General features: G+C 46.0%; 1 protein-coding gene across 6 annotated transcripts in view; it reads left to right on the forward strand.

Annotated features, from left to right (window-relative positions):
* Positions 1-2,765: 2,765 nt before the first annotated feature.
* COL26A1 (collagen type XXVI alpha 1 chain) overlaps positions 2,766-25,985 on the forward strand; it is a 169,741-nt gene continuing 146,521 nt past the window's right edge. For 2 of the 6 annotated variants that reach the window (XM_064729383.1, XM_064729388.1), the window contains exons 1-2: positions 2,768-3,322; positions 25,257-25,379. In XM_064729383.1, the coding sequence (XP_064585453.1) occupies positions 3,171-3,322; positions 25,257-25,379 (275 nt within the window). In that variant the 5' untranslated portion in view covers positions 2,768-3,170. Of the gene's footprint in view, positions 3,323-25,256; positions 25,380-25,985 lie in introns of all 6 variants that reach the window. The other 4 variants (XM_064729385.1, XM_064729387.1, XM_064729384.1 and 1 more) reach the window with 3 other exon arrangements.

The raw sequence follows: 25,985 nt of genomic DNA on the forward strand, positions 1-25,985 counted from the left end.
GCCCTGCTTGCCTGGGCAAATCTTTAATTAACAGGCATAAAAAGTGTAGCTTTCTATTTTAAATATATTACGTTTGGTTTATAAGAACAGGACTGTTCAGATTTCAAGGGTTTTCTTCTCAAAGCCAGTCCCTCTGATAAATTGAAGGGATTATGTTTTTGTTGGCTGTCTTTGTTACCTCCATCACTGTGTTTCCAATTTATCAACATAGTTTTGAGAAATTGTTAGAATATGTTGCACTCGTAAGCACCGTGGGGAGAAAAAATATTCATTTATTACTGCTATTGTGTTTGATTATATTACACATATCCAAAGGACTAAAATGAAATGTCATCTTTAATTCTCCCCTTACAGTAGACAATATCACCCTTTCTTTTCTCTTTCCAGAAACAGCTTGGAAGTCAATTCTTCATTTTCATTTTAAATCAGCCATACAGAATAGAAGCAAGTGTGCGTTAGGGACACAGCAGAAATAATGGGAGGCTGGAGATGTGAGCTCTGTTTCTGGCTCTGCCTTTAGCTCTTTGCAGTCTTGAGCAAAGTCATTTGACCTCTGGTCTCCACACTCTCAGTTCATGAAATAGGAAGACCATTTGCTTCCTACAGATGTCTCTCATAATTTCCCAGAATCATGTCTTGTCTAATCACCTGTGTTTAATATCTCCTAGGGTCTTGCAAAATCAGTGAAGGCTGAAGCAGCAAATTTTCCATGCAGCTGAAAACAAAATGCTTTGGAAATTTAAGAGCTGAAGACTACAAAGAGCTTCTGAAGGATCTAACCCAGGCCAGGTTGGAAAGCCACTGGTGCTGGTTGGTGTTGTTAAATATTGATAAATGATCTATCTGAGCCTGTCAGGAGAAAGAAGTGTGACTGGGACAAAACCCTGAACCCTGCCCTCAACTCTCAGTCTGGTGCTGCAAGAAACTTTGTGCACACAGAGCTGAGGATGAGCACCTAGGTTGAGGGGAAGGGGGGACTTACAGAACTGCTCAGTGTTTTGCTGTTCCTCTCCTTTCCTAGGTGAAGGCTGAATTTGGAGTAGTCTGTAGTCCAGCTTAGAGGGAAGAGCAGTCTCTTCTTGTGTTGCCCTGCCAGGCTGAGCAGAGGTTTCCTGAGGGCTGACTCTGAGCAGCATGTCTGAAAGGCTGAACATCCCAGGGTGACTTTCTGGGAGCTGTGTGCTTTTTAGGGGTGAGAGAAGGGAAGGGAAAACATTCCCTTGCTGGAGGTGAGGGGAACATAAAGGGAAGAGTGCTCAGGCTGCAGGCCTGGGGATAGAGGGCCCTGTTATGTCCATCCTTCAGGCACTGAGGGCTTTTTGTAAATATATAGTGTCTGTTTCTGAGTGGGCTTTGCATCCAGTGTTGCTGGAACAGAACTTTTAGGTCCTTTTAGGCTCAGAGTGCTGGTGCACTGCCTGCCCCAGCTCTGGCTCTGGGGCAGCCTGGGGAGGCTGTGCTGAGCTGCAGTGCAAACTGCATCTCTGCCTCCTCGTGTGATTTGCTTCAGTGATTAATGGCAGCGGCTGTTTAAAAACCTGGTGCCTCATTTGCAGTCTAAACGTGTCTGGTTCCAGGCTCCAGCCAGGGGCTATTTATCTCTGTGTGCAGGCTCTGGAGGTGGGCACTGTGGGGGCAGGGGTAGCTGCTCACCTGTGGCTGGGGGCAAATGCCAGATACAGGATACTGCATTTTCCCAGGGTCTTGTAGGGAACATTTTTTCAGCTGCAGCGTCTTGCAGGGTTTGTATTGCCCTTGAGGGAAGAGGGTCCCTGCCTTTGCAGAGCCCCATGGGGGGGCCCTGGGCCCTTAGAAAACCCCAGCAAGAGACTTGATTTCAGTGGTACATCAGGGGTGTCTTTGGCTCACTGCACAGTGAAGGTGCAGAGGGGGTGTTGAGAGCTTGCAGGATCTGAGGGTAAAAAATTTAGAAAGACAGTTGTGTCATCTTAAAAATTAAATCCCTTCTTGAGGTGTTTGGTGCAGAGAAGTAGCTTGCCTAGTCAGTGAGCTGCAACAGCCCAGGTTCCTCTGGAGCTGGGAAGGGGATACTGAGCCAGCAAAAATGGTCCTGACACTGTTGCTAAATGGGGGATGTACAAGAGTTTTAAACATAGATTCAGCTGCTGTACTGAGGGGGAGCCTTGCTGCTGCCTTCCTTCTTGGGGTGTTAATGTTGCAAAACACCCACAAACAACTGCAAAATGTTCTTCTACAACTGCAAAAATGTTCCTCCTGCCTCTTCAAGTTCAGGTCCATCCTGATAAACCAAGGGCGTCTGTGGGAAGTGGTGGCAAAGGGAGTGCTTGTGTGTGAATCATAGGCTCATGAAGGTTGGAAAAGATCTCTAAGATCATTGAGTCCAACAGTCAACCTCGCACTGTCATGTTCACCACTAACCCATGTCTCCATCTGAGTGATGCTAGAATGAGCAGGATGGTGAAAGCAAGGATCAGTTTCTCACTGCTTACCGTGTGAATGAAATGTCTTTAAATTATTTATTTCCGATTTTATCTGTGTAACTTCTGCAGCAGAAGTTATCTGTGTTAGTGGCAGCAGGCAGCAGCTCTGGTGTATTTCGGCAGTGAGTTCCCTTCGACCTGGCCCTCGGTTAACTGAGGAGACACATGGATTCTGCTGTCGGTGATAGGTTTGGGTGGGGCCTGGGGCTCCCCGGGCTCTCCCTGCCCTCGGGGTGTTGCCGGCTGTGTCCGGGGCAAGGCGCAGCCCCGCGGGTTCCGTGTCCCGCGGGAGCGCGGCTCGTCTGGAACCCCTCGGCAGCGGGGTCTGCAGCGAGGCCTGGCAAGGGTTAACGCCGAAGCCCCACGCCCCCTTTGACGGAGTCGGGCCAACCTCGCCAAATTTGAAAAGGCATCCGGGGCTGAGTGTGCGCCCTGGGAGCATCGAGCCGCGCTGGCCCCGGACCCCCTGCGCGGGCAGCAGCCGCAGCCGCCGGGGCTCGGCTTGCCGAGGGTCGGGGCTTCCCTTTGGCAGCCGGAGCGGCCATCCCCTGTGCCCGGCACCCCTGCCCCTGCTCCCCGCTCCCGGGGCTCCTCCGTGCCTCGGGATCCCGCCGTGACCCCGGCCGGGGGAGCGCGGTGTGGCCCTGCGCCTGCCTTGCAGTGTGAGAGGGAAAAGGGAGGCGGTAGGAAAACCCCGTTCTTGCAAAAATGCAGCTCGCTCTTTTCTTGTCCTGGTGCTGCTGCCTGCACGGATGCGCCCTGGGCACTGGCTTCCTCTATCAATTCCCAGCATCAACCCTGCAGCACAACTACCCAGAGCAGAGCTCCGGCTCGCCGGGCAGCGGCTTCGCCAGTCGCCGGTGAGTAAGAGCGGGTCCGCCTCCGGCCCAGGAGGCTGCGCCCCGCCGGTGGCCCCGGGGACAAACGGGGCAGCGGTGCCTCGGAGGGTGCAGGGGGTGCTGGGCTGCTGCCCCTCGGCCAGCCGGGCTGGGCTGGGCTGCCCGCATCCTCCGTGGGGCGCGGGACGCTCCCTACCTGCCCGCAGCAGTGTCCGCCTCCTGGGGCAGGGATCGAGGAGCTGAGCGTGGCTAAATGACACCCGCAGTGTCCCCCTGCCGCGCCCAGCCCCTCGGGGAGGGGAAGGGGCTTTGCGGGGCTGCGCGTCCCGGAGCAGGAAAACCTCCCGAGCCGGGACACGGGGGATGCCGGCAGAGGGAACTGTTATAGCCCTCGGCTGCGAGGAGAAACTTGTTCAGCTCAACAAAGGAAAGCCCTAAATTACAGATCTTTCTTCAAGAGCTGCAACTTCCAAGTAGCTGTTTAAATCCAAACCTCCCAGTCTTCTCCTCTCCCCCCACCTCAACCCAATTTCTTATAAACTTAATATAAATCAGGTTTGATTTACTGTGTCTTACTGCTTCAGTAGAGCAAACAATTTAGGCTTCTCCCCCTCCCCTCTGTTTTCTCTGGGTATTTCTCTAGAGGTGAAACAGCTGTTCAGATGAATGAGCTGCACTGTATAAAGCAAGAGAGTGGCTTAACCTGATTCCAGTTGTTCTTGAATTTCACTTTTTTCTTTTCTTTCCCCCCATCATTCCCTTAAGTGGGGACTTGAGATTTAATATTCAAGGCTCGTCCATCCTGTCTCTACCTCTTTTCCTCCTCCCTTGCTAATACCTAGTCTGCGTGAGTTGTGCTGCTGTGGAGGAGGGCTTCTGTTAGCACGGCTTACTTGGGCTGGGGATTGGGAAAATGCTCGGACTCCGTGGATTTCCGTGGCGGATCGGAGGAGCAGGGGCGGCACCAGCCCTGTGCCTTGCACGGGGCTCGCATATGGTGCGGATTTCCCCCCGGGGGGAGGTGGCTTTGTCCGCTGCGCTGTCAGACAGCCCTGGGGCTGCAGGGGGTGTGATGTTAAACTACAGCAACTGTCAAAGGGTTTGAAACGGCAGAAAATTATAGGAGAGTAATGGGATAAACCTATCCCAGCTGGATCTCTTCCAAGGTACCCCCTTCCCAAAGCCTGAGCTGCAATGAGAACCACATGTCATTTGTCTTACATATCTATTAGCCTGCAGATCTTTGTTCAGAGCTACCACACTTACATGAGTGTGGACTCTGCTCACCAAAGACCTTCCCCAGCTCCCACTCTTGCACAGCTTTCCCATGCCTCAATGGTTTGGATAGCTGATGCTTTGTCAGGGGAATGTGTCTCTCTCCAAGTCTATAAAGTGTTGTGTAAAACCACATAAACCTGATCTAAACAATGATGCTGGGGAAAACTGGTAAATTTTTTAGATTTATTTTTTATGTCTGATGGAGCTTTGCCCTGGGAGACTCTCCCATTCTAGTTTAATACAGAGGGGGAAGTAAAAAACTGAAGGGAGGAAAAAATCACCAGTGGATGTTGTGAAAGAAAAATTCAAGTGCTCAGTTAAATATCACACGTTGAAGCAATCTTTGTATGTTTTAATTTCCCCTTGAGTGGTGAAGTTTTGTTGTTGGCAAATGTCTAACAGCTTCACTTTCTGATGGGAAAATCAGTGTGGGAAAACTTTCCCCAGCCACAGTGTTGGACTTTTGAGGGAAGTCTCCTGCTGGGTGCAGTTTCAGGTTGGGATAACTGGACTTTTCTCGATTTAATATGGTCCATGACAGGAGTGAGGCTTTTTGCTCTGAGTTTGACATTGATATTGATCTATAGGGGTGCAAAGCCTTTTTTAAAGGACTGATCAGATTAGTATAGATGGGTTTTTATGTTGTTCATTGTCCCTTTTGCCATTGAAACAGGGGATCTTGGTAGCACCTGAATTATGTGCAGCAACAACAGCTCCATCACAATGAAACTTTCTGGCCTCTTTGGAGAGGCTGTGGAGCAGACAAGATGGTGGGAAGGTGATTGCTTTATACAATGGTCATATAGTGGTATTAATGGCACTATATTGCCATTCCCACTTTCTCTTCTTCAACCTTCCCAGTGTGTGTGCTTTGTCCAGTGACTTCTGGCACTTTTCTGAGCCAAAAATAATCGGGGACAGAGCCTTGAAAGTTCCTGCTGCAGCTCCAGGTGTTGGTACATTGCAGCACACACTGATGGGATGCCTTACAGTGGACAGGTTTCCTTGATACAAGACACACCATCTTTCTGCAGTTGTCTTTTCCTGTCTTTGATCAACAAGTGATTGAGCTGTTTGGGAATCTGCTATCAATTTTCTAAAAATTAACTTGTTATAAGAGCTGTATTTCTCCAAACGGAGAATTTTCTGGAGTCTTTTGTGCTGATACAGCCCTTGGTATCTAGGTTGCAGGCTGGCTCAGAGATGGGCTCCTGAGGCTCTGAGGACTGCTGACCATGTTTCCTGCCAAAAAAATAAGGCCCTGAGGACTGTAAAAACTTGGGGTGGTGGTGAAGGGAAATTTGGAGGAAAAAATTACTGTTATTCACATTCTTCAAAGTGAAGCCATGGAATATTTGTTTGGGAGTAATGATGTATTCTTTGTTTCCCTATTTTTAATGAATATTCTAGCTTCTGGTTGGCTTCAGTTTACAAGTCTTGGTTGTTAGACCAAAGACATTTGCAGTCTATCTTTGCATGTGCTTGAATTGAACTTCTGATGTGCTGCCTGAAATCCAGGCAGCAGTGTCTGCTGGCATTGTATGGACTGCAACAGCCTCTCAATTTAGCTTGAAATTCCCATTCAGTGCATGCATTTTGAACTTGCTGCTGTTAAGGCAATGAATGGGAAGTGGGCCTTACTGGAAGCATAAGAATGGAGGGGCTGCCTGCCAAGGAGAAATCTTCCTCCAAGCTCTGAGAAGCTTTGCTAGCTGAGTTAAGGGAAGCTTGTTCCCATGCTGGAAGTAGCTCAGTTGTCAAGGAACACTGCCTCTGTGTTAGTTGTCTTTGGGGTTGGTGCTCTCCCAACTCCTCATTCTATTTTCCTGTACTTTCTAATTAGTCACACATTGAGTCCTTGTGAACTTAATTGTGGGAGTCTGAAACTTCTGAGAATAGATGCAGGGCTTAGACTAGAAACCTCTTTGGATGAGACTTGGAGGTGGCTGATAGAAAATCCCAAAACATGAACCCAAAAGCAATGTAGGATGATAATTTTTTCACTGGGATCATTACAGTACCATCACAAAAGCCCTCTGGGGTGGATGCAATTCCAGCTGTAGCAGTTAGGTCTTTAAAACACTGTTCAGCCTAAAAATGTCTTCCTGTTAATGAACATTAGAACCATGATGTTACAAATAACAGGGCTGTACAAATAGGTATTCTTATCCACATTATACTGTTAATTGCACATTTGGTCACAGATATTCCCAGTGATTCCTACAGCAGTGATGTTTCTTGAGGATGGATATGGAGAGGAAAGTAATATCTGATAGCTGTAAGTAATTTATTGCAATATTTAGTTGGCAGAGGCTTTGACATGGAAGGCCAGGTGGCCTTTGGTCATTTCATGTTGTGACTCAGAGCACAGCCCAGGAGAGTGAGACCTGGGTCCCAGTTGCTCCTCTGCCAATGGTTTACTCCATATCAGGGGCAAATCCCTTTGCCATGGATTCCATGGAATAGTTAAACAGGCTCTGTGAGCTGCTTTGATGTGGGAATGATATTTAAACAGGCATCAGCTTTCCAGTGCTGCAGCTTGTCTTGCTTCCCTGAGAAACCCAAAGTGTTGGTGCTTGAAATATGTTGTCAATTATTCCTTGAGGCTCCCAGTTTCCTAGCAGGTCACTTGGATGTCTGTCTCTCAAGACCAAGATGTCTGTGTGGACCTCCTGTAGGCAGATGTGTTCTGTCCAGAATAACTGCCTGTGTTGTGCCTGGTCCTACAGCTCCATCTGTGCTGGGCTGGAAATGACCCTCCTCAGCACAACTGCACTGAAATGTAGCAACCTCCAGCCTCTCAGGTGAGATTTTAGTTCTTTTAAGTAACTGTGAGTGTCTTTATGTGATAGAAGCCTGTTCTTAATATTAAAAGGTCATCTATGAATAAGTATCCCTATTTATGTAGTCTGTAAGAATGCTTTCAGAATGTGTATCTAGAGTTTTCCTGATGGATTTTTATTAATTCTCTCTTCACTAGAGACAGATGACTTGAACCTTATTTCAGCCTCAAATTCTGAACCTCTCATGACTTTTAAGTGGGTGTGGAATATAAAACTATACATATTGGCCAAATGTGCTTCTCTCTCCTTTTAGTGACAGGATCTTGCTTTCTGAGTCATTCTCTCCATCACCTAATTGTCTGCTCATTGCCTGAGGTCCCTGCTTTGCTCTGGACTGTGAGGATGTCAAGCAAACAAACTGGGATTTGTGTCACGCTGAGTCCTCTGCTCTAATTCTGCTTTGAAGTGCCCGACCCAGGTAACCAAGAGGTCAGAAGGTCTTGAGCTCATCACCAGCCCCTGGAACTCTCTGGTGTTTGTTCCCTGGGCTCTGCAGCCATATGATCTTCATCTGCCTCGTGGGCTTCAGGGCTGTGGCTTTGCAATGCAATTAGCAGTGGAGCCAATGGTAGGCTGAGGGTCTGGTGACACTGGAATGGCTTTGAAATACCAGATGTGATTGTAGCTACTGCAGTAAATTGTATTCCTGTAGGAAATCTACTGTCCTGCCTTTCCAGCTGCTTGTGTGAATAATTTCCCCTTAGGTGGGTTTCATTTACCAGCTCAAGGGGAAAAACAAAGGGAGCAGAAAGGCAAAACAATGGGTGCCAGTGAACTTGTGCTCCCTTTGGATAAATTAACAAATGTTTCTTTCAATAATCCTTATTTTTTAGTTTTCTCAAAGTTGAGCTTGTTAGGGTGCTAAAGTGCTGGTGGAAATAGGTTAGAAATGTCACAGCTTTGCTTGGGGAGGAGTTCTGTGACACTGGGATCACAGAATATTTACTTACATCTTAGTTTTGTTGGGCTGTGTCTTGATAAAGGGGGAAAATGAAGAATGGCTTTGAGATAATGATTAAGAACTAAAAGCAAAGATTGCTTTAGGTCTTCTGGGTCAGACTCATGGACCCTTTCCTGCATCAGACCTCCAGCATGTCTGGAAATTTTACTGATTTATGAAGCATAGATGCCTTTCCTGTAGGATTACACAAAAATTCATCCAACTGCATTTCTGAAATATACACAAAGCTCTTGACTCACTTTTAATTAGGCAGATCTAGACAGTGCTTAATATACTTCCACTGAGGCATAATGTTTATTTAGAATCTTTGAGCATACAGCCAGCCTGTGCCAACTTAGATATCACAAGGATTCTGTTGAGGGTAGTAGCTGCAAATTAGAAAAGAGGCAAATACTTCTAATTTGGTTGCTGTCCTACATTTTTCATCTTTTTGTATAGCTGAATAATACTAAATCTCTTGCTTAGTGTAAATATGCACAGTGTAACACTCATCTGAATTAGAGTCCTTAATACTGCAGAAACCAGCAAGAGTAGGAACTGTCTTATTGTTCCTTGTTGGTTTTGTTCCTTGCCTCTTTTGTTTGGAGAAATGTTGTTTGTTGATGTGTAATTTATTACATGGTTTAGGTGCTTTGGCTGCTTTTGACAAGTAATGTTTTCCTCCTCTTGGAATTGAACAGATGTGTAAGTGAGGACTATGCTTGGGTGGAAGAGTTGCCTGTAGTGTTTAGGCCTTGCTGTTTGAAAATAGCTGAATATTTTGGGGAGGACCAACAAATAGGAAACTATTTCAGATTTCAGACTCCTTTTCCACTTCTAAAGATGGGCTAAATCCACTTCTAAATCATATTTCTGGCAAAGAAAGAAGCCTCTTCTATCTGTCTAGAAATGGCTTTCACCCAGAGGCTCACACAGTGGATGCCTCTGAGACAAAAGTTGAAGGCAATTTCACAATGTTTCATGTTTGGAACAGGTCAGTCTCCTCTTCCATATTGATGTAGTTTATCTGGGAAAGAGAATCTGCTACTCAAAATCATAGTAGCTAATTTGGAAACTGAGAAGAGATGCAATCTGTGAGATTCTCTTATTCAGGACTCTTCCCTTTGCCTCTGTGGTTTGCTTGGTGTCTCCTGTCCATCCTCCCAGAGCTGAGTAAGGCTGTTCTTATCCAGCCACCTGCCTTTGTGCTGAGCAAACAAACCATCTGTCAAAACATTAAAGCTAAAGTGAGGTACCACTGCATAGAAGGGACCAATCCATGTCCAATATTGACATCAGGTTATGTAGTCAGATGTCTTTTTAATAAATTCCACTTTTTCTGCCCCTAGGAACTGGGTGGAAGTGATATTCTCTGCAGCATTTGTGCTGCATACAGGCATGTGTTTGCTCAGAGCATCTCAGAAATGCCAGTGCAGTGAAATCATGAGGCAGGGGAGTATTCCCTGGATGTGGTTGTGTAACCAAGTTAGACTGAGTCTGTAGAGTTAAGAACAGGTCCAGTTCTGTTTCTTCTGGATGTCCCCCCACCTCTTCTGTGTATGTGTGTGCACTCTGGAGAGAAAGTGTGTTCTTTGGACAAGACTCTTGATCCCTGATTTCCACTTTTTACTGGAATAAAAGGACCAAGGATGTGGAAAGAGTGTGCCTTGTAAAAGTAGTATAGGATGAGGTGTTTCAAGAAAGATGCCTGTTCCATGGAAGGACAGTTTTGGGGTGGACTGTGAGGAAGAGGGCACAAATTCAGTTGCAGGACCTGAGTACTGAGGCTCTTGGTCTTCTGTGTAAGAAATGGGAACAGGATGCCCCTTCCCCTGTGCATGTTGGATGTTAGAGCTGTTTAGGACTAAGAAAAGGCAGCTGCCTAGGTGCTAAATGAGCTAAATCCTCCTCTTGCCCTCTTGGGATGACCTGGTGAGATGGAGCTGCTCAGTTAAGTTGCTACACAAAACCTTCCCTTCTTGTTTTGTGCCTGGGGTCAACCAAATCAGCTTTTTCCCTGCAGGACTTTGCTTAGCTGCTCAGGAGTGTGGTGCTGGGAGCTCTGAGCCTGGCTGGAGCTGCTGTGCTGGGTGAGGGCAGGGGCAGAGGGGCTGGATGACATCACGTCTCCACGCTGGGCTCCCCTTGCCCGCGGTGCCGGGGCTTGCTGGGGTGTGGCAGCCCTGAACGGAAGGGCAGACATTTCTTTTTGCTGTGTGCTGCTTAGCCCTTATTAAACTCAGATGTTTCTAACCCCTTCCTCCAGGCTCTCATTATTGCTGTAAACACAGCAGAGCACAGGGAGCTTTTTCAAATCCTCCTTTGAGGCAGCAATGGGTGACAGCTCTCCCCACATGAATTTAACACTTCAACCCAAGGGAGGTTCTGCCTGTGTTTTCCCTAAAGAAAAAGACTTTTTCATCTGATGCCACTTCTCTTGTGCCTGCCTTGGGTTGCTTGGCTTCCTGGCTTTCTTCTTGCCTGATTCTGTCTTGTGCTTCCCCAGAACCTGTCTGGTTTCCGCAACCCTGCACAATGTTGGCTGTCTGGCTGCTTGTCTCATCACTGTATCTTGTTCAAATGTTGAGTTGTTTGCATTTTCAGTGGCAGTGAAAGCAATACCAGCTAAAATAAGTTTCTGTTGCTGTGCTAGGATGAGTCAAAAAGGCTCTCCTAGAAGAAACACCTAGATCTGCATGTCAGCGGGTCTGGATCTCAGCTATACCTGTTCCAGATTTACTGTGTGCCTCTGACAGAAAATTATATTTCAGCTTTCTGTGGAGGGAGAAGGAAAGGAGAGACTGCCATGGTAACAGGATCTTAGATGCTTCCTACCTATGAACCACAGCTTCACCCAGCATGAGCTACTATACCCCTGTGGGGGGACTTAGGAATCCTTGGTATCTCTGAATATAACCCACTAACTTTGAGGTAAATCCAGGCTATTTATAACCTCCCTGTATGCAGTTCTCCAAGGACTATATCCATTGCAAATCTACTTAGGAGTCTCAAATATCTGTCCATTTAATATAATTCTACTTTGAGCTGAGAAATTCTTGGCCCATTTGAGGTATCAGAGCTGCTTTGTGCATAGCATTGGCTTAGTAAAAGCTGTGTTCCTGCAAAATCTCTGATGGTCTCTGTCAGATCATCTGTGTGACTTGTTCTTGTGACATTTGTGTCCTGCTCTGGTCTTGTGTTGTCCCTTGCTGTAAATTGAGCTAAAGAGCTCTTGACAGAGAGCCAGACAGAGCCAGGCTATGGCAGATGTTAGGAAGGCCATTGCCATTCTGATGCTGTATTTAGTCACTGGTGCTAAGTTTCCTTTTGGAAATTTAGGCTATCCTAAAACCATTGAAGATGAGCTACCTTGTTGCAAGATTCTCAAAATCTGGTCCCTTGAGTCTGTGGCTTGATTTAAACTGCCCTTCAAAAGTTTCTGCCATGTGGGGAGGTACAGAGAGCTTTTCTCAATTGTGATTCTATCTCTCCAAGAAAACACTGATTTAATTAGTGGTCACTGCAGATTTGAGGTGAACTTTCTATGCAGCTTTTAATAAACTTAGAGCTAAAATGGCAGTGCCCCTGAGAACTGAGCTGTCAGCTTGTGTCTGTCACTGGCACCAGCAGTACAGGACAGAGAAAATCTGATATGCTTAAGCTTCAGTATTTCAACATGGCAAACCCTGCTAACCTAAACACTGAGGGGGGAGCTGCATTCTTTGCTATGCCTAATCTCTGTATTTTGTTAAACATGCATTCCTGCCAGAACTTTATTGGACAGAACAATAGTGACCAGCTGGGCAAGTGACCCTGGCTTTTCTGGTCGGCAGAGGAATTCAGCATCTGAGAAGTTCAGATTCTCATGTGCAGCTTAAAGTGATCTGGATTTAGTTGCTTTTAATTATTAGCTGGCTGATTCATAAGGCTTTGTTTTCCACCCTCTTTCCCAAGACAAAGACTGTTTCCTTAAATGCTCAATATATATTCTATAGAGCAGCACAGAGTCTGGGAACTGAGACTTGCAAGTTCTCTCTCTCTTTTCTTTCCCCTAAATAAAATGGGAATAGTAATACTTCCCTTCATGTAAAGGAGGGCTCTGGGGAGTATTTCACGAGGGTGTGGTTATATCTTAGAGGGAAAGCTACAAAATCCAAAGTACTGTATATGAATTTATGCTGAAGTTTATAATAAATCTATGAATGATAATACTTGGCTCTTGTAAAAACTTCCACTCTTACAGAGTAGAGGTCATTGTGCTCCCTGTTTACTGCACCTCTCTGAGCCTGAATGACTGAAATTGGTCTTTGGGAGTAAATCTTTGCCTGAGCTCTGCAGGGAGGGATTAGTTTGGAGGGGATGCTGAGGGGTGGCAGAGGTGCTGAGCAGGGCAGGCTGGACTCACCAGTAGCAGAGGGCTGGGTGATGGCACAGGCTGAGGGGCTCTCCTGTCCCCAGGGTGGTTTTTGGGAGCCTGGCTGTGGGACAAACCTTTAGAAGCAGCTTTGAGCTCAGGGCACAAATACCTGTGGCAATGGGTGGGACCCATAGCACCAGCCTTGGAGCAAAGGCAGCTCTGGGCTGTGATGCTGCAAACTTCCCCTGCTCCCATCTGAAATACAGCAGAGAGCAAAAAGGCAAATTGGCTTTGTAGGATGTTAGAGTGCTTGGCTTAATGCTGCTGTAAATCAGCATAACCTGCAGCAAAAGCTACAGCCTCCCTGCAGTGTATTTCAGGATACAGCACCGAGCCAAAGGGTTTAAACTATCACACTGTAAAATGCTGTCTCTGGGGCAGCTGTTACTGGAAGTCACTAATGTATATCACAAATGATACAAAAATTTTGGATTACAGAGTGCTAGGAATTCTTAGGCTGTCAGCCTGTGGATAAGCTTTGAATGAGTGTGCATTGCAAGCAGAAATAATAGGATCTCATATTGCCAAGCACTAGAAAAATACTTGAGGCCTGATACTGTAATTAAAAGTCTGCTAAAACCCTTGCAAGACCTCTGCAACCAAACCCATTGTAAATTTATTGCAAGAACCACAGCAACATACTAATTTTCTTGGGTAATGTCCTTTGAAACAATCAAGCTCTCTAATTATGTCTGTCAGGCTTTGCCAAGTGGTTCTTGGCATCTGAACTAGAAGGTTTTCAAAGTAGCTTCTGCAAATGTCTGTGGAATTTTGCTGAAGGTAAACTTTCAGCTCCCAGGTACCATTTGGAGAAGCTGCTGCATAACTTTTAGGAAAGTTAGAGTGAAGCTGTGTGTCTGTACAGTGACTGGGAAGAGGGAGGAGAAAAATGGGAATGTGGAAATTATAGGAATCATCCCAGCTTGTCTCTTGAATTGAATGCAGTTAGAAACTGGGCTGATTTGTGTTGGACATTGCAGCTGTGTCCTGGCTGAGCCTGGGAGTCATCTTGTGCTGCCTGTGTCTGGGTGATGGATTGGATCTCAGCATCCCTGTGGAAGCAAGGTTGGCTTTGCAAGGTGCCTCCATGTGTGGGGGTGGTTTGGGTTTTTTGTTGTTGTTGTTGTTTGGTTGGATTTTTTAAACCAACCAGCCAAAAACCACCACCACAAAGACCAACACCAAACCCCACACAAGCATTTGACTGGAATCACACACTTCCCATGGGCTTGTGGCTCAAGTGTTGCCAGTAACAGCTGGATAGGTGAGCAGCCTGTTGCCATGGTCATAATCCCAGCCAGGGGAACCAGTTCAAGAGTTGTTCTGTCACTTTGTGCTTTGAGGTTCTACCAAACTTTCTGATTTGTGAATGAGAGTGGTTTCTAGTGAAACTCAAACCACTTTTTTTTTCTGTGATATGAGTCTGTCACAGCCATTTCATGTGATGTTCAGCAATGCAGTGTTCATATATCCCTCTACACCTCCTTAGAAATGCTTCAAGTGAATGCTGTGGCAATGGCAGCTGCTGGCTTTGCTTCCAGGGTGGCTCAATCTGGCACCATCCTTTGCTGAGACAATGCATGGAAAGATTTCTCCAAACTGTAGTGAAAGGTGTGGAGGAAAACTCTCATGTATGTTTGTATGAGGGAGGAAAAACCACAAACAAGTTTGAGCTGTTGTGCGTGCAGGATGTTTGTGTACATACTTAGGGCAATAATAAGCACAGGTTGTTGATGTGTGTCACTCACAGGTTTGCTGGGTTGGCCTCAGCCAGTAAAACAACATTAAGATGTTCCCAAGCTATGTAAAAGGTACCAGAGATACAGAATAACTGTCACCCATTGGTCATAAAATTCAGGTCATAATTTCTTGTTTTAATCAAGCTTTTATCTTGCATGCTATTTGTGTCACTCTTCATTCTCTGATGGCAGAAATGTGTGTAAATATGAGAAGAGGAAAAAAAGAGTTAATGTCTCTTTAATGGTTTTGCCTTGAATATGCCCCAAGCTTTTGTCAGTATTGTGTGTTAAATGTATTTAGTGTCAGCCACTCCTTTGCACACATAGACTTGAACCCTCTCACCAGTAACTCCAGGCATTCCCATTCCCAGCAGAAGGATGAAGGATGCCTGTGAAACCTTTGCTTTAGGAGTTTGGTTCACTTGTGGGCATCAGGTTGAATTTTCACCAATTTGTGGTTAAAAAACTTTAAGTTGTGGATTTTTGCACTTTGCCATGGTGGAGCAGTGAGGTTGCCTTGTCCTTTTGCATTGGCAGGCAACCTCTACTTAAACCACCACCAAATCAACCCTGCAAATCCCCATCCAGTGGAGTTTGCTGTGCAATTCTGCACAGAACAGGGCAGGAATTTTTCTGACCAAATGCCTGTATCTCCCTCAGACCTCCTGCTGTCCTCTCTCTTGCTCAGTGCTGCTTTCTCCCCATCCTGTTTCCCACGTGTCTCCTCGGGAATGTTTCAAGGCAGTGTTATCATTCCTAAGGAATCCACTGTGCATGCACAGCCTATGGAGGGATTTTTTTTTTTTCTTCAGCTGTTATTACTTGGCCAAATCAAACCCATTTTCCACCTGGATACTGAAATGTAGATCTCCTCCCTTCCAAACAGAGGCTTCCAAAGCACTGAGGCACTAAAGCAGTTTCGTAGATTGCTCAAGAATTTTTTAATAATAGAGAAAGGTGTTAGTGTTTCCGTTCACAAGAGAAAGGCTTTCTTTTTTTAAGCCCTTTTTATTTCTAATGAACAAACTGGGTTGCAGCAGGGTTTAAAAGGAAAATACAAATAATTGTTCTTGGCTAGAAATGAGGTATGGTGACTGCTTCCAGAACCAGTGAAAGCTTAGGAAGCTGTTTAAAAGCAGAAAAACCTTTTACATTGAAAATAGTTAGGTAGAGCACTTAGTTTCTTGCTGTCTCTTTACAGTGTGTCTGTAGACAGTTATCAAAGTGCAGTGGGTTCTGTGTGATTAAAACACCCCATCTGCTGAAGAGTGAGTTTAGAAGTTGGTGAGGCAGCACTGGGTGCTCACCAGCAGGTTTGGGACTTGTGTGTGCAAGGAGCTGAGCTACAGCAAACCCTGTGGGTGATTTTTATGGCATTGGATGGGTGCAGTCAGGACAGTGTAAGAGTGGGAGTCTGGAGGAAGGGGAAAAGGAGGCTGCTGGTGCAGCAAATTGTTGTGCCTGGAGCTGCCTCATCCCAGCCATGCTGGAGCTGCAGGGAGGTTTCAATGAGGCCTCTAAAGTGCAGAGGAGGCTCTTTGGAAGGGCTGCTCATTGGCAACCAGCAGGTGCTTCAGAGCAATTCACTTCATTTACATGGGCTCTGGGAAGGACTGGCTTGAGAGGGAGGCAAGGAAGAGAAAGCTGTGATAGACTAACACCCATGGATGTCAACATGTGTTTGTAAAGGCTATTGCTATGCTGATAGTGGTTTTTAAGAGTTTTAGCCTGTGCAAGTTGGAATTTATTAACCTTAGAGCTACTTATACATCCTCCTGCCTTAACTCAGCTCCTGATCCTGCTCTCAATATGCCCTTGGATCAAAACTGGCTGTTGTAAAGGGCAAACTCAGCTCTCTGATGACAGGACAGATCTCAGTTCTGATGTTCCTACTTCCCTACACATGAAACTCCCATGGGTGTGACTGGAACAATAGGATTATTTTCCAAATTATTTTTTATTGTAGTAACGCCCAGGACAGCCTTGTGCCAGACATGGCAGACATGGAATAAAAAAGTTTTCAATTTAAATAGCAAATTAACACACAGGCTTTGGGTTTTGTTTTTCAGGCTGATTAACACTTTGCATACCCAGGCAGAAAGGTTTTCCAAGGCTTTGTTTTCACTGAACTGAGTCTTAGTGGCTCATCCTGGGAATCCTTGAGCTGGGCTGGGGGTAACAGCCTGATTTATCCACTGCACACAGCACAGATGACCTGGCACATTGGTAGAGCAGTTACTGGAGAAAAGTGCTTTGCTCTTGAGGTGCTGATGTGTTTGTGGGGTACAGCTGTCCCCAAATAATCTTCCTGGAGTCTTGTCTCAGGCCTGGTGCAGATGCTGCCTCACTGAACACAAGTGGCTAATGTGAGACATCTCAAAGGAAGAAGAGAAATTGTTCCTCTCCAAGCAAAAGAAGAAGATGGATTTGTCTAGACTGGCCTATTGTTTCTAATCACCTCCTCCAGCACAGGAAACATTGGAAAACTGTGGGGTTTTCTTGCACTTGAGGAAAGGCTGAAACCATCAATTCCCTTGGTGGTTTCAGTGGGGTTGGTGTCAGGCCTGGCTCTTTGGCAGCCCCCTGAACCAGGAGTGAGCCTGCACAGCTGCTGCAGCTTCACTCTGGAGGAGGTGCCTTTGGCCCATGAAATCCTGTTCCCAACAGGGATGGACAACCACATGGTAGGTACTACTTAGAAATGTCAGCTGTGTTGTCCATTGTACACCAGAGCCCACAAATTCCTTTACAAGCTGCTGACCAAATTCAAGACCTAGACTGAAAAAATTGTAATGTGCCACAGGAAAAGAGAAATGGGCAGGTAGAAGTGTTGCTAGAAGAGTTGTGGGTTCAGTTTACCTCCCACAGCTGTTTGTGCAGGTATTTCCAGTTGCACCTTAAGACCTGTGAATCTGAAGCTAAAACTTTATTCTGATTTTTGATACCTTTTGGGGCTCACTGCTCTGACAGTTGAAAACATAGGGAAAACACATCAGTATTGCCCTAAAGAGAAAGCAATGTGCTGATCTCTTTCAATACATTTTTTTTTGTTTGTTTCTAACTGTCAAAAGGTTGTACCTTCTCCAGTGCAGCAATATCCCAACTGTTCAGCTCCAGGAAAAACCCAAAACATGCATGTTACATGAGCAGATTAACATCATGCTATAGTAGGAAGCTTCATCATGCCATCTTAACTTTTTTTTTATACACTCAACACTGTCCTTTTGACACTGCCTTTTGTTCTTGCTGTAGTTTGTGGTTTTTGGTGCCAGTATAATGTTAATGAAAAACACTGCTTCATTTAGGCCAAGTGCCTGTGTTCCTGTCATGCATGTGGCATTCATTGCTGCTGGTAAGTGCTGGGAGTTTGGCACCAGAGGGCTGAATGGGAGGCACAAAGATGCTCTGTTGTCTGTGCAGAGCTCTATAAGCAAAGAAACAAAACAAATTTGGGAGTAGGCCCTGTCCAATCCCTGCAGATTGGCTGGTGGTGCAGATAGAGGCTTTGTAGGGCAAAGGGTGGGATTTAAGGGGATGCTGGAACCAGCAGGAGCCTGATTTGTCCCTTTTGGAGCACTGAATTGTGCAAAGTGTTTTGTTATAACGGGAATTAAAGACAGCCATGGGCCCTGCCTTTGTGGATGGTGGAAGAGCAGCTGTAGCCACACCAGGAGCAGTAGTAAAGCACAGGATGCTCTGACAGGATCAGTGACTCCTTAAACTGCTTTTCTTAATGTTTTCCTTTCTGCAAAGGTTTTGAGGACAAGCAAGTGTGTGTCAGTGCCCTGTTCTTCTACTTAAAATTCACACTCTACCTCTTACTAAATCAAATTTAGAGTTTAATTCTAAATGAATTTTTCTAAACTCAGGTGTACTGTCTTTTATCAAAGTTAGTCTGGTGCTATTAATGAGGGTCAGGGTCAGTGTCCTCAGCCTAACCAGTTCTAGATCAGCCCCTCAGAGGACACAGACCAGTACCAAAGTAGACTTTGACCACAGGGATCTGTTTCAGACAAACAGTTGGTCTGCCAAATCCCAGCTCTCTACTTTCAATCCAGGTCTTAAGGATTTTTTTTCCTGTGATCCCACCACTCTTTTCAAGGTCAGGCTTTTTAGGAATGAACAAACCAATTCTATGGATGTATTCTCAGTATGGAGGTGTTAGACCCATCTAAAGCTATGTTATCCAGCTGGGCACAAATGTTTAGACTCAGGTTCTTCTTTTGAAAGGCTCTAATTCAAGCAGCTTTTAATGTTGCAAAAATGACATACTTGGTTGTAATTGTGCATGGTTTCCATGCTGCATGGATATCAAATGCCAAATTCCATCAAGTCAGTCTAATTTAACAGAGAGAGATTCCATGGATATTTTTGTACATTTCCTCTTTCCTCCCTCTGTGAACAGTGGAAACTACTGTCTTCTCATTGATTGTGATAAGCTCATGGGAAGGAGCAGCAAAACATTGCAGTGTGTAAAAGAATGTCTGTAAAAGCAAAGAACTTCAAAGGGGTGAAGCCCCCTTTTATTTCTGAGCGCTCAGTCATGGACTAACTTCTTTCATTTCACTGCTGAAGGTAATTATGGTTCAGGTCAACCATATTTATGGTTTGATTCAGTTGGAACATGTCACTGGCAAACTGAGAGATGGGTATTGGATATGAATCAGAGGGACTTGATGCTGGATGAATATTCCATGTGCCCTCTGCCCTTACACACACACACAGACAGGTATGTAGTCTCACAGGGATTTTTGAATGTGATAAATTTGTTTCTGATACTCCCTGCCTGATCGACACTTAAATCTTCATCTCTCTCTGTTCTATCCTTCATTAATATCAGTGCTGATGCTCTACAAGTGGACCAAGGGTGTGGAACAGGTGAGTGCTCTTATCTGCAGCAGCTGGCAGGTGCCTAGTGAATGAGTTTGAAAGTTAGAAGAGAAAATTAATGTTCTCATGGCTAAAGGAGCTGAATGTGGCTCTGGGCAGCTGGATCTCTCCTTGTCTCTGAAGAAGTTGCACACGTTCCTTGGTATTTAGCTATCCTGCTTCTAGGTGTTTAATAATCCCAATAGGGAGAGGTTTTCCCTTAGCCCCTGTAAGTTCAGCGGCTGCAGGAGGATAAGGTAAAATCTTGTGCACTTTCCTATGGATTAAAAAAAGCTCAGCCCTCAAGGTAGTGCTTTTTGGAGGGTCATCCCTGCATAAAACCAAGCAAGGAAAGCACAGTTAAATGTGCTTGGCTGCAGAACTTGCTGAAGACTGAGACTGAAGTTCTTGTGTAGACTGAACTGTGTTTTCCTCCTCAGGTAAAGATTCCTCTAGGACTAAACTCCCTCCAGCAGGCTCTGATAATGCACTTTGTGTGGGAAAACTTTAGGCTGTTATTGGCAAGTGAGTATTTGAAGTGCACAAAGCACAGAACATATTGCCCCCTTGGGGAAGGGTTATGGTATTGGGAGGTTCCTAGATAAATTGTCCCATCTTACTCTGCTAGCCAGAACTTATTTTTATGGCCACTTTGTTCAGACTCTTATTGTGGGGGTGGAGTGGTGGTGTGTGCAGAGAGATTGGAGTTCCTTCCAACCTTTGTCTGACCAACAGAGCAGAGTGGGAGACCTGGAACTTGTCTTATTCTCGTTCGTGCCTCTGGCTCTCTGCTGCTTCAAATGGCTGCTGCTGTCTGGCTTCAGAAACACCAGCAGCCTTCCAGTTTTATTCCTTTCCCAAAATGAATGGGCTGTTACAGAGATTTCTCTCCCTTTTTTTTGCAGGAGTCAGGGTAACCTCTGTTAGTGACTCTGAAGTGCTCAGTGGGAGTAAGGCATGCGTAAAACATCAATATTGACAGCAAGATTACTGTGGCTTGTCGTGGCTTCTGACTTGCAGGCCTCTTAAAACTTTGTAATGGAGGAGCAGAATCTGCTTTGAACTGAACCCTGCCTTGATAAGCTTGTGTACAGCCAGCCCCTCACCCCTGCCAGGTGGTCTTTCATGGGTTCCTTAGCAAAGGTCCATCTATCTATAGGCAATCCTGAATCAATCCATCACCACTGAATGTTCCAATAATGTGGAGACTGCTGGTTACAATTGAATTTTGTAGCTGGACAATGAGCTGGATGACAGCCTTGATCCTAAAACCTGGTTACCTGGGGAGAGCATGAATACAGCCAAGAACAGGGGAAACTTAAGCCTAACTTGGCTTTTATCTGAGCTTTCCAGTAACATGTGATGGGATAGTTTCCTCTTCAGCCAGGTCACAGCAGTAAAGAGTGACCTGGTCCCAGCCAACTGAATTAGCTGCTAAAATTGATCCTGATGAGAGTCAAAGCACATTCAGGGAGGTGTGTATTTGTGAGTAAGAAAGGAATAATGTAATTTTATAGAAGTGGATGGTTCAGGAAGAGATAACCCAGACAGCCTGGCAGCCTTTGAATTTGGATTTCTTAGAATGTAGAGGGCAACTTGTGCTCCTGGCTCAAGGGAATATATAAATAACTAACCCCTCCTAATGCTGGGCTGCAGCACAGAGTGTATGGATTGCTGTTCTGGCAGAGCAAATAGGATGCTGTACTATTTACACAGAGAAAAGGGCACAGTTTGCTTTCATTGAGTCAGAACAGCAACTTTTTCCCAGTGAAAGTCAGTGACCTTCTGATTTTATTGAAATTCCTCGCTAGGATTGCAGGGAAATTGATAGCTCCAGTGAAAAATGTTATGAGGAAACTTGGGGAAATCTACCTAGCTATCAAAACACTCCTACTGTTTTCTGTGCCCTAAATGTTGATCTCTGCTAAGTATAACACACAGTGTGTTATCCTTATGGAAACAAAAAGATAATTCAGTGCAGTTGTTTACACAGGACAAAGCTTTAGGGCAAATCACAAGCATCAGAAATGCCAACCTTTCTGAGAGACTTCTGTCATATTTATTGAGTGGGGAGGGTCAGTTTGTGCCCAAACACATGGAGCAGGTGCTGATGAAACCATCCTGTATATTAAATATTCTGCCACTCTCAGAAAGAATTCTCTTCCTTCTGCCTTGTCCAGTTAACTCTTTACCAAAGCCACACCAAATCTCCATTTCAGTGAGCTCTACAACAGGCTTTGTGCAGAGCCCAGCTGGGGGGATTGTTTCTGCTGGAAGCACTTCTGAGCTGGTGGGACCGTGGTGAGCTGGGAGACCACGGATTTCAGGAGCTGGAGCTGTGTCCTTCAGCCCAGTGAGAGCATCGGCTCCTGTGGGGGAGGTGGTGCCTGCTGTAGGTCTGTCCCTAGCAGGGCAGGCAGCCCTGGGTCTGTGTGTGGTGCTGAACTGTCACTCCTCTGAAGGAGGTGGTTAGGCAGGAATGCAGCCTCTTCCATTCCTGAGCTGCACAGTCCTGATTCACCAGCCCTTGCTGGGTCCTGATCAGGTCAGCCCGGTGGTTCTGACACTGCTCACTTTGTCATCCCTTCTCCAGTGAAATGCAGCCAGATAACAGGCAGGGGGCTTTTCGCTTATGAACCACCTGGAATGTCCTCCAGGGACCCCCCAGGACAAAGACAAGTTTGGAAAAAGTGAGCAGTTTGGACTAGGAAAGAAGCAAACACTGCTTTTGGGGATGGCTCTGTGTGTTGTGGTGTGAGTGCTCGGATGGATGGATGGAGACATCCCTTATGCACCCTGAGGGCTTAGGGAACACTGTGCAGATCCCAGTAGTGAGAATGGAGGGAAGATGAAGTTTCCTGTCAGTGTCTTCCCATCCATGAAATGATTGCTCTCACTATGCTATCCAGGAATTAAGCTTTGATATGTGAGTGTGGGGCTCTTCTGGAACCTACAGTATTTTAGCTGGGTTCTTATGTTACCTTACACTTCTCTACCCTCTGCAGTCCCTTTTCTCTTTCACTGTTGGATGACAGGGTGTAAAAACATCCAGAATCTCCAGGGGTGAACTGTGAGTCCAAATAAACTTCTGTTGAGGGGTGTGGGAGTTTCAGAAAGTCAGTGGGGTGCAGGTATGGCTTTGCCTATGGAAGCAAACTGCACCTCCAGCTTTCTGAGTAAGCCTGTGAGATGCTCTCAGGCTGTTCCCCATGTGCTCTGGAAGGGGAGGATTTCTTGTGTCCTCCAGTGTCCAGGTGCCCAAAGCCATCACTGCTTTGCTGAGTCAGCAGAGAGCAGGCACCCCTCAGCATCTGTTCAAGCTCCAAGCAGGAGTTTGCAGAGTATCTCCAAATGGAAGCAAACTATTGATTTTGTTGTTCCATTTAGCCTGAAGGGTCCACAGCAACATCCTGAACCTACACAGTGAATGTGATTAGATATCTGCTGGCATCAACACCCCCATTCCCTCTGAAAAAACACATTGTCAGCTGGGATCAAGACGTGAGATCTGGGTCTGTAGCCCCAGAAGGAAACTGTCTAAGTCAGCAGCTTGCAGGCCATGATGTGCAGATCCTCTGTTGTCTGTGAAAGTCTTCCAAGAATTAAATAGGGTGTGAGAGGAGGTGGTGTTTGGAAACAGCTGGAGGAAATGGACCAAGTGAAACTCTTCTCTCTCTGAGCAAGGACCAGTTCCTTGGGATGCTGCAGAACATCACACTAAATATTCTGGTGATGAGCATGCATGAGATCCTAAAGGAGCTGCTGTTTGGATAATTTTGTTTGCTTGGTTGGAATATTCTTTCTGAATAAGCAGCTCTATATTCTCTGCCATCCTGGATGCATGCCAGTAAAAGTCCTAAACCTTCCTTCGTAGCATCTGTGTATAATATAAAGGGTCATTTATAATCTCTGTAAGCCATGATGGGGCCTTTCATCACATTGTCTGAAGCCTGCTTGCATTCTGGAGGCTGTTCTTGCTGACTTTTGGCTTGCAAAGGGAAGTCTTGGGATGGTTTTGTCTGTCTGTCTTTCTGTTGTAATCACTGTGCTATTTTATCTGCACTGAGTGCCAAGCTGGATGTCCTAATGCGTCCTTGCCCATCTGTGTTCCTGTTTTTGCCTCACCTGCCTGTGTGCCACAGTAAAAATCCCTAAAATTTGTATTTGTAGGAAAATTATGCTATTTATGGGAAGCCAAGAGTGTGATGTACCTTTGTGAGTACCTTTGTAACCAAACCCTCTCTTCAGCTGGTAAAGAGAGAAGTTGGAGAAATGAGTGCTCACATTTGATCTCTGTGCTCACCTGGGGCCCCCTCAGCTGTGCCCACAGACCTGATCCCCATTTACAGACCACAGATCCCTGACAAATCTGAGATAAGTGGCTCTGAAAGATCTCCCTGCCCACCTGGGGTCACCTCAGGTGTGCCCACAGTGCCCACTCCCTGCTGGAAATCCAGGGGGGTTTCTGGTGAGCAGAGGCAGTGTCTCAGGGAGAGCTGCAAGCTGAGCCCTGTCCCTGCTCTGGGCTGGTGGCAGTGGCACAGAGCCACCCCTCCCTGGGTGTCCCAGCCCTCCTGGCCGGCTGTAGCCCAAGGGTCAGCAAGCAGCCCGCTGGCCCCATGTGGTGCTGGCATCTGTGCCTCCTATTCATGGAAATGGGAGCTATCCAGAGAGCAGGGATTCCTGTGGAGATGGGAGGGGAATGCAAAAAGGGGGAAAAAAAGAGCAACAAATGCTGTAAATGGTGTGTTCTGGGGAAACGGACAGACAGGAGGTGGTTCAGGGAAGGAGAAGGGGATGTGCAGGTGCATTTCCACTTTGATTTTTGGTGTGCAGGGTTGGAGAGTCACTGTGGTGTTCTATTGAGGGCTCTTGCTTTAAGATAGATGAGGAGCCAGGAGTCTGGCTCTGGTTCAGCAGGGAATGCTTACACAAGCACTGGGTGTGTTTTGGAGCACAAGTTGGTGTCTCCGTGTCCCACAGTGACCCCAGTTCTGATCCCCAGTCAATAGGAAAATGACTCTCAAACCTGTTAACTACACTGATGTACAAAAGCATCACAAAACATTCCCCACCAAAATATTCACAAAGAAATGAACCAGTATTTGGCAAAATGAGCAATACTTGCAAGGGGGAAATTTTTTGTGTCCCCTCAAGCAGGTCACTGGAAACTAAAACTTTTTTTTTTTTTTTCAGAGAAGGTCACTGGAGGATCTTTAGGTCTGAATTCCCTGTGCTCACACTGCAGTTCCTTCTGTCTCATACACCTTGCAGTGAGGGGTCTGTCTCTCTCTTGAGACACTGTGAGACACTCATCCCTCTCTGCCTGCATTTTCCCTTGCCCATTTTTAGGCAGTAACCTCAGCAGGACAACAACAGAACTTGTTCAGCACCCAGTTCATTCAAGCCCTGCTGACAGAGAACTCCACCACACCAAAAAGCAGAATTTTCCTACTCTGCTGTTGTTCAGAATGGTGGGAGGCTGGGGAATGATACCATAACAAACAGGGTGGAATTAAGACCAGTACAATGGGAGCTGACTATCAGGAGATTTGGAACATGTCTTTATTTTCCCCAAGTCCTATTGTTTCTGATAAGTCACAGAACTAAATTATGCACTGTAAAACTCTGGCCTCTGACAACCAAGCAAGAGGCATTGCTGGATCTGTGGTTCAGGTTGGCAGGAGCTGGGAATCTTTCTGCAGCTCTTGGAAGGAGAGGGTGTGGTGAGAAGTGAAGACTGCAAGTCAGCCTGGCTATGGCTGGCAGAAGAAACCACCCCACCTCAGATTCTTGGTCTGTTTGCCTGCAGTCTGGGGTGTGTTGGTTCCCTGGTTGTCTCACTAACGTGTGTCCTCTCTCTTTGCAGGCACTGGTGCCACTACACAGTCACAAGGACAGTCTCCTGCCAGGTGCAGAACGGGTCAGAAACGGTGATCCAGAGAGTTTATCAGAGCTGCCGCTGGCCGGGACCTTGTGCCAACTTAGTCAGGTAAAAATCTTCATGTCTCATACTGCCCAACCCTGCTGCCCTTCCCCTTGGGCTGGGGGCTGGTGAGGGCTGCAGAGAGGGTCAGGTGGGATGTCCTGCTTTGGGGGGCTGTGCCTGAGGAGCACCAGTGGTGATAACTACAGGAAAATCACAGGTGAAGGTAAGTGTAGCATTGCTTCCAGTTCTAGGAGCTCCCTAAACACAGACAGGTCTAACTTAGAAAGGAGACATTGTTTATTCTGTGCAAAGTGGAGATTCCCACAAATCAAGAACACTGAGGTGTAAAACATTACATCTTTTATATAGGAATGTTTACATGAACCCCCATAATATACATTCTCCTATTTATTTGGGTGATATAATCTTACACAAGATGCTTGAAACATAAAGTTCTTTTCTTTCATTAAGTAACTTCTATTATAGAAGTTATGTGACAACATCAGTTTCATTTACAAAAGGGGAACAAATTCAGCCTGGGGACAGATAGTTCAATTCAAAGACATCAGAATTAGGACAAGTTATGTGAAACAGTTTAGCTCAGGCTGTAGTGCCACTTTGTGCTTCTCCACACAGGAGGCTGCTGCTGCTCAGGCATGAAAGCAGATA

The sequence above is a fragment of the Zonotrichia leucophrys genome, chromosome 19, assembly GCF_028769735.1.
Source record: "Zonotrichia leucophrys gambelii isolate GWCS_2022_RI chromosome 19, RI_Zleu_2.0, whole genome shotgun sequence".
NCBI classification, from domain to species: Eukaryota; Metazoa; Chordata; class Aves; order Passeriformes; family Passerellidae; genus Zonotrichia; species Zonotrichia leucophrys.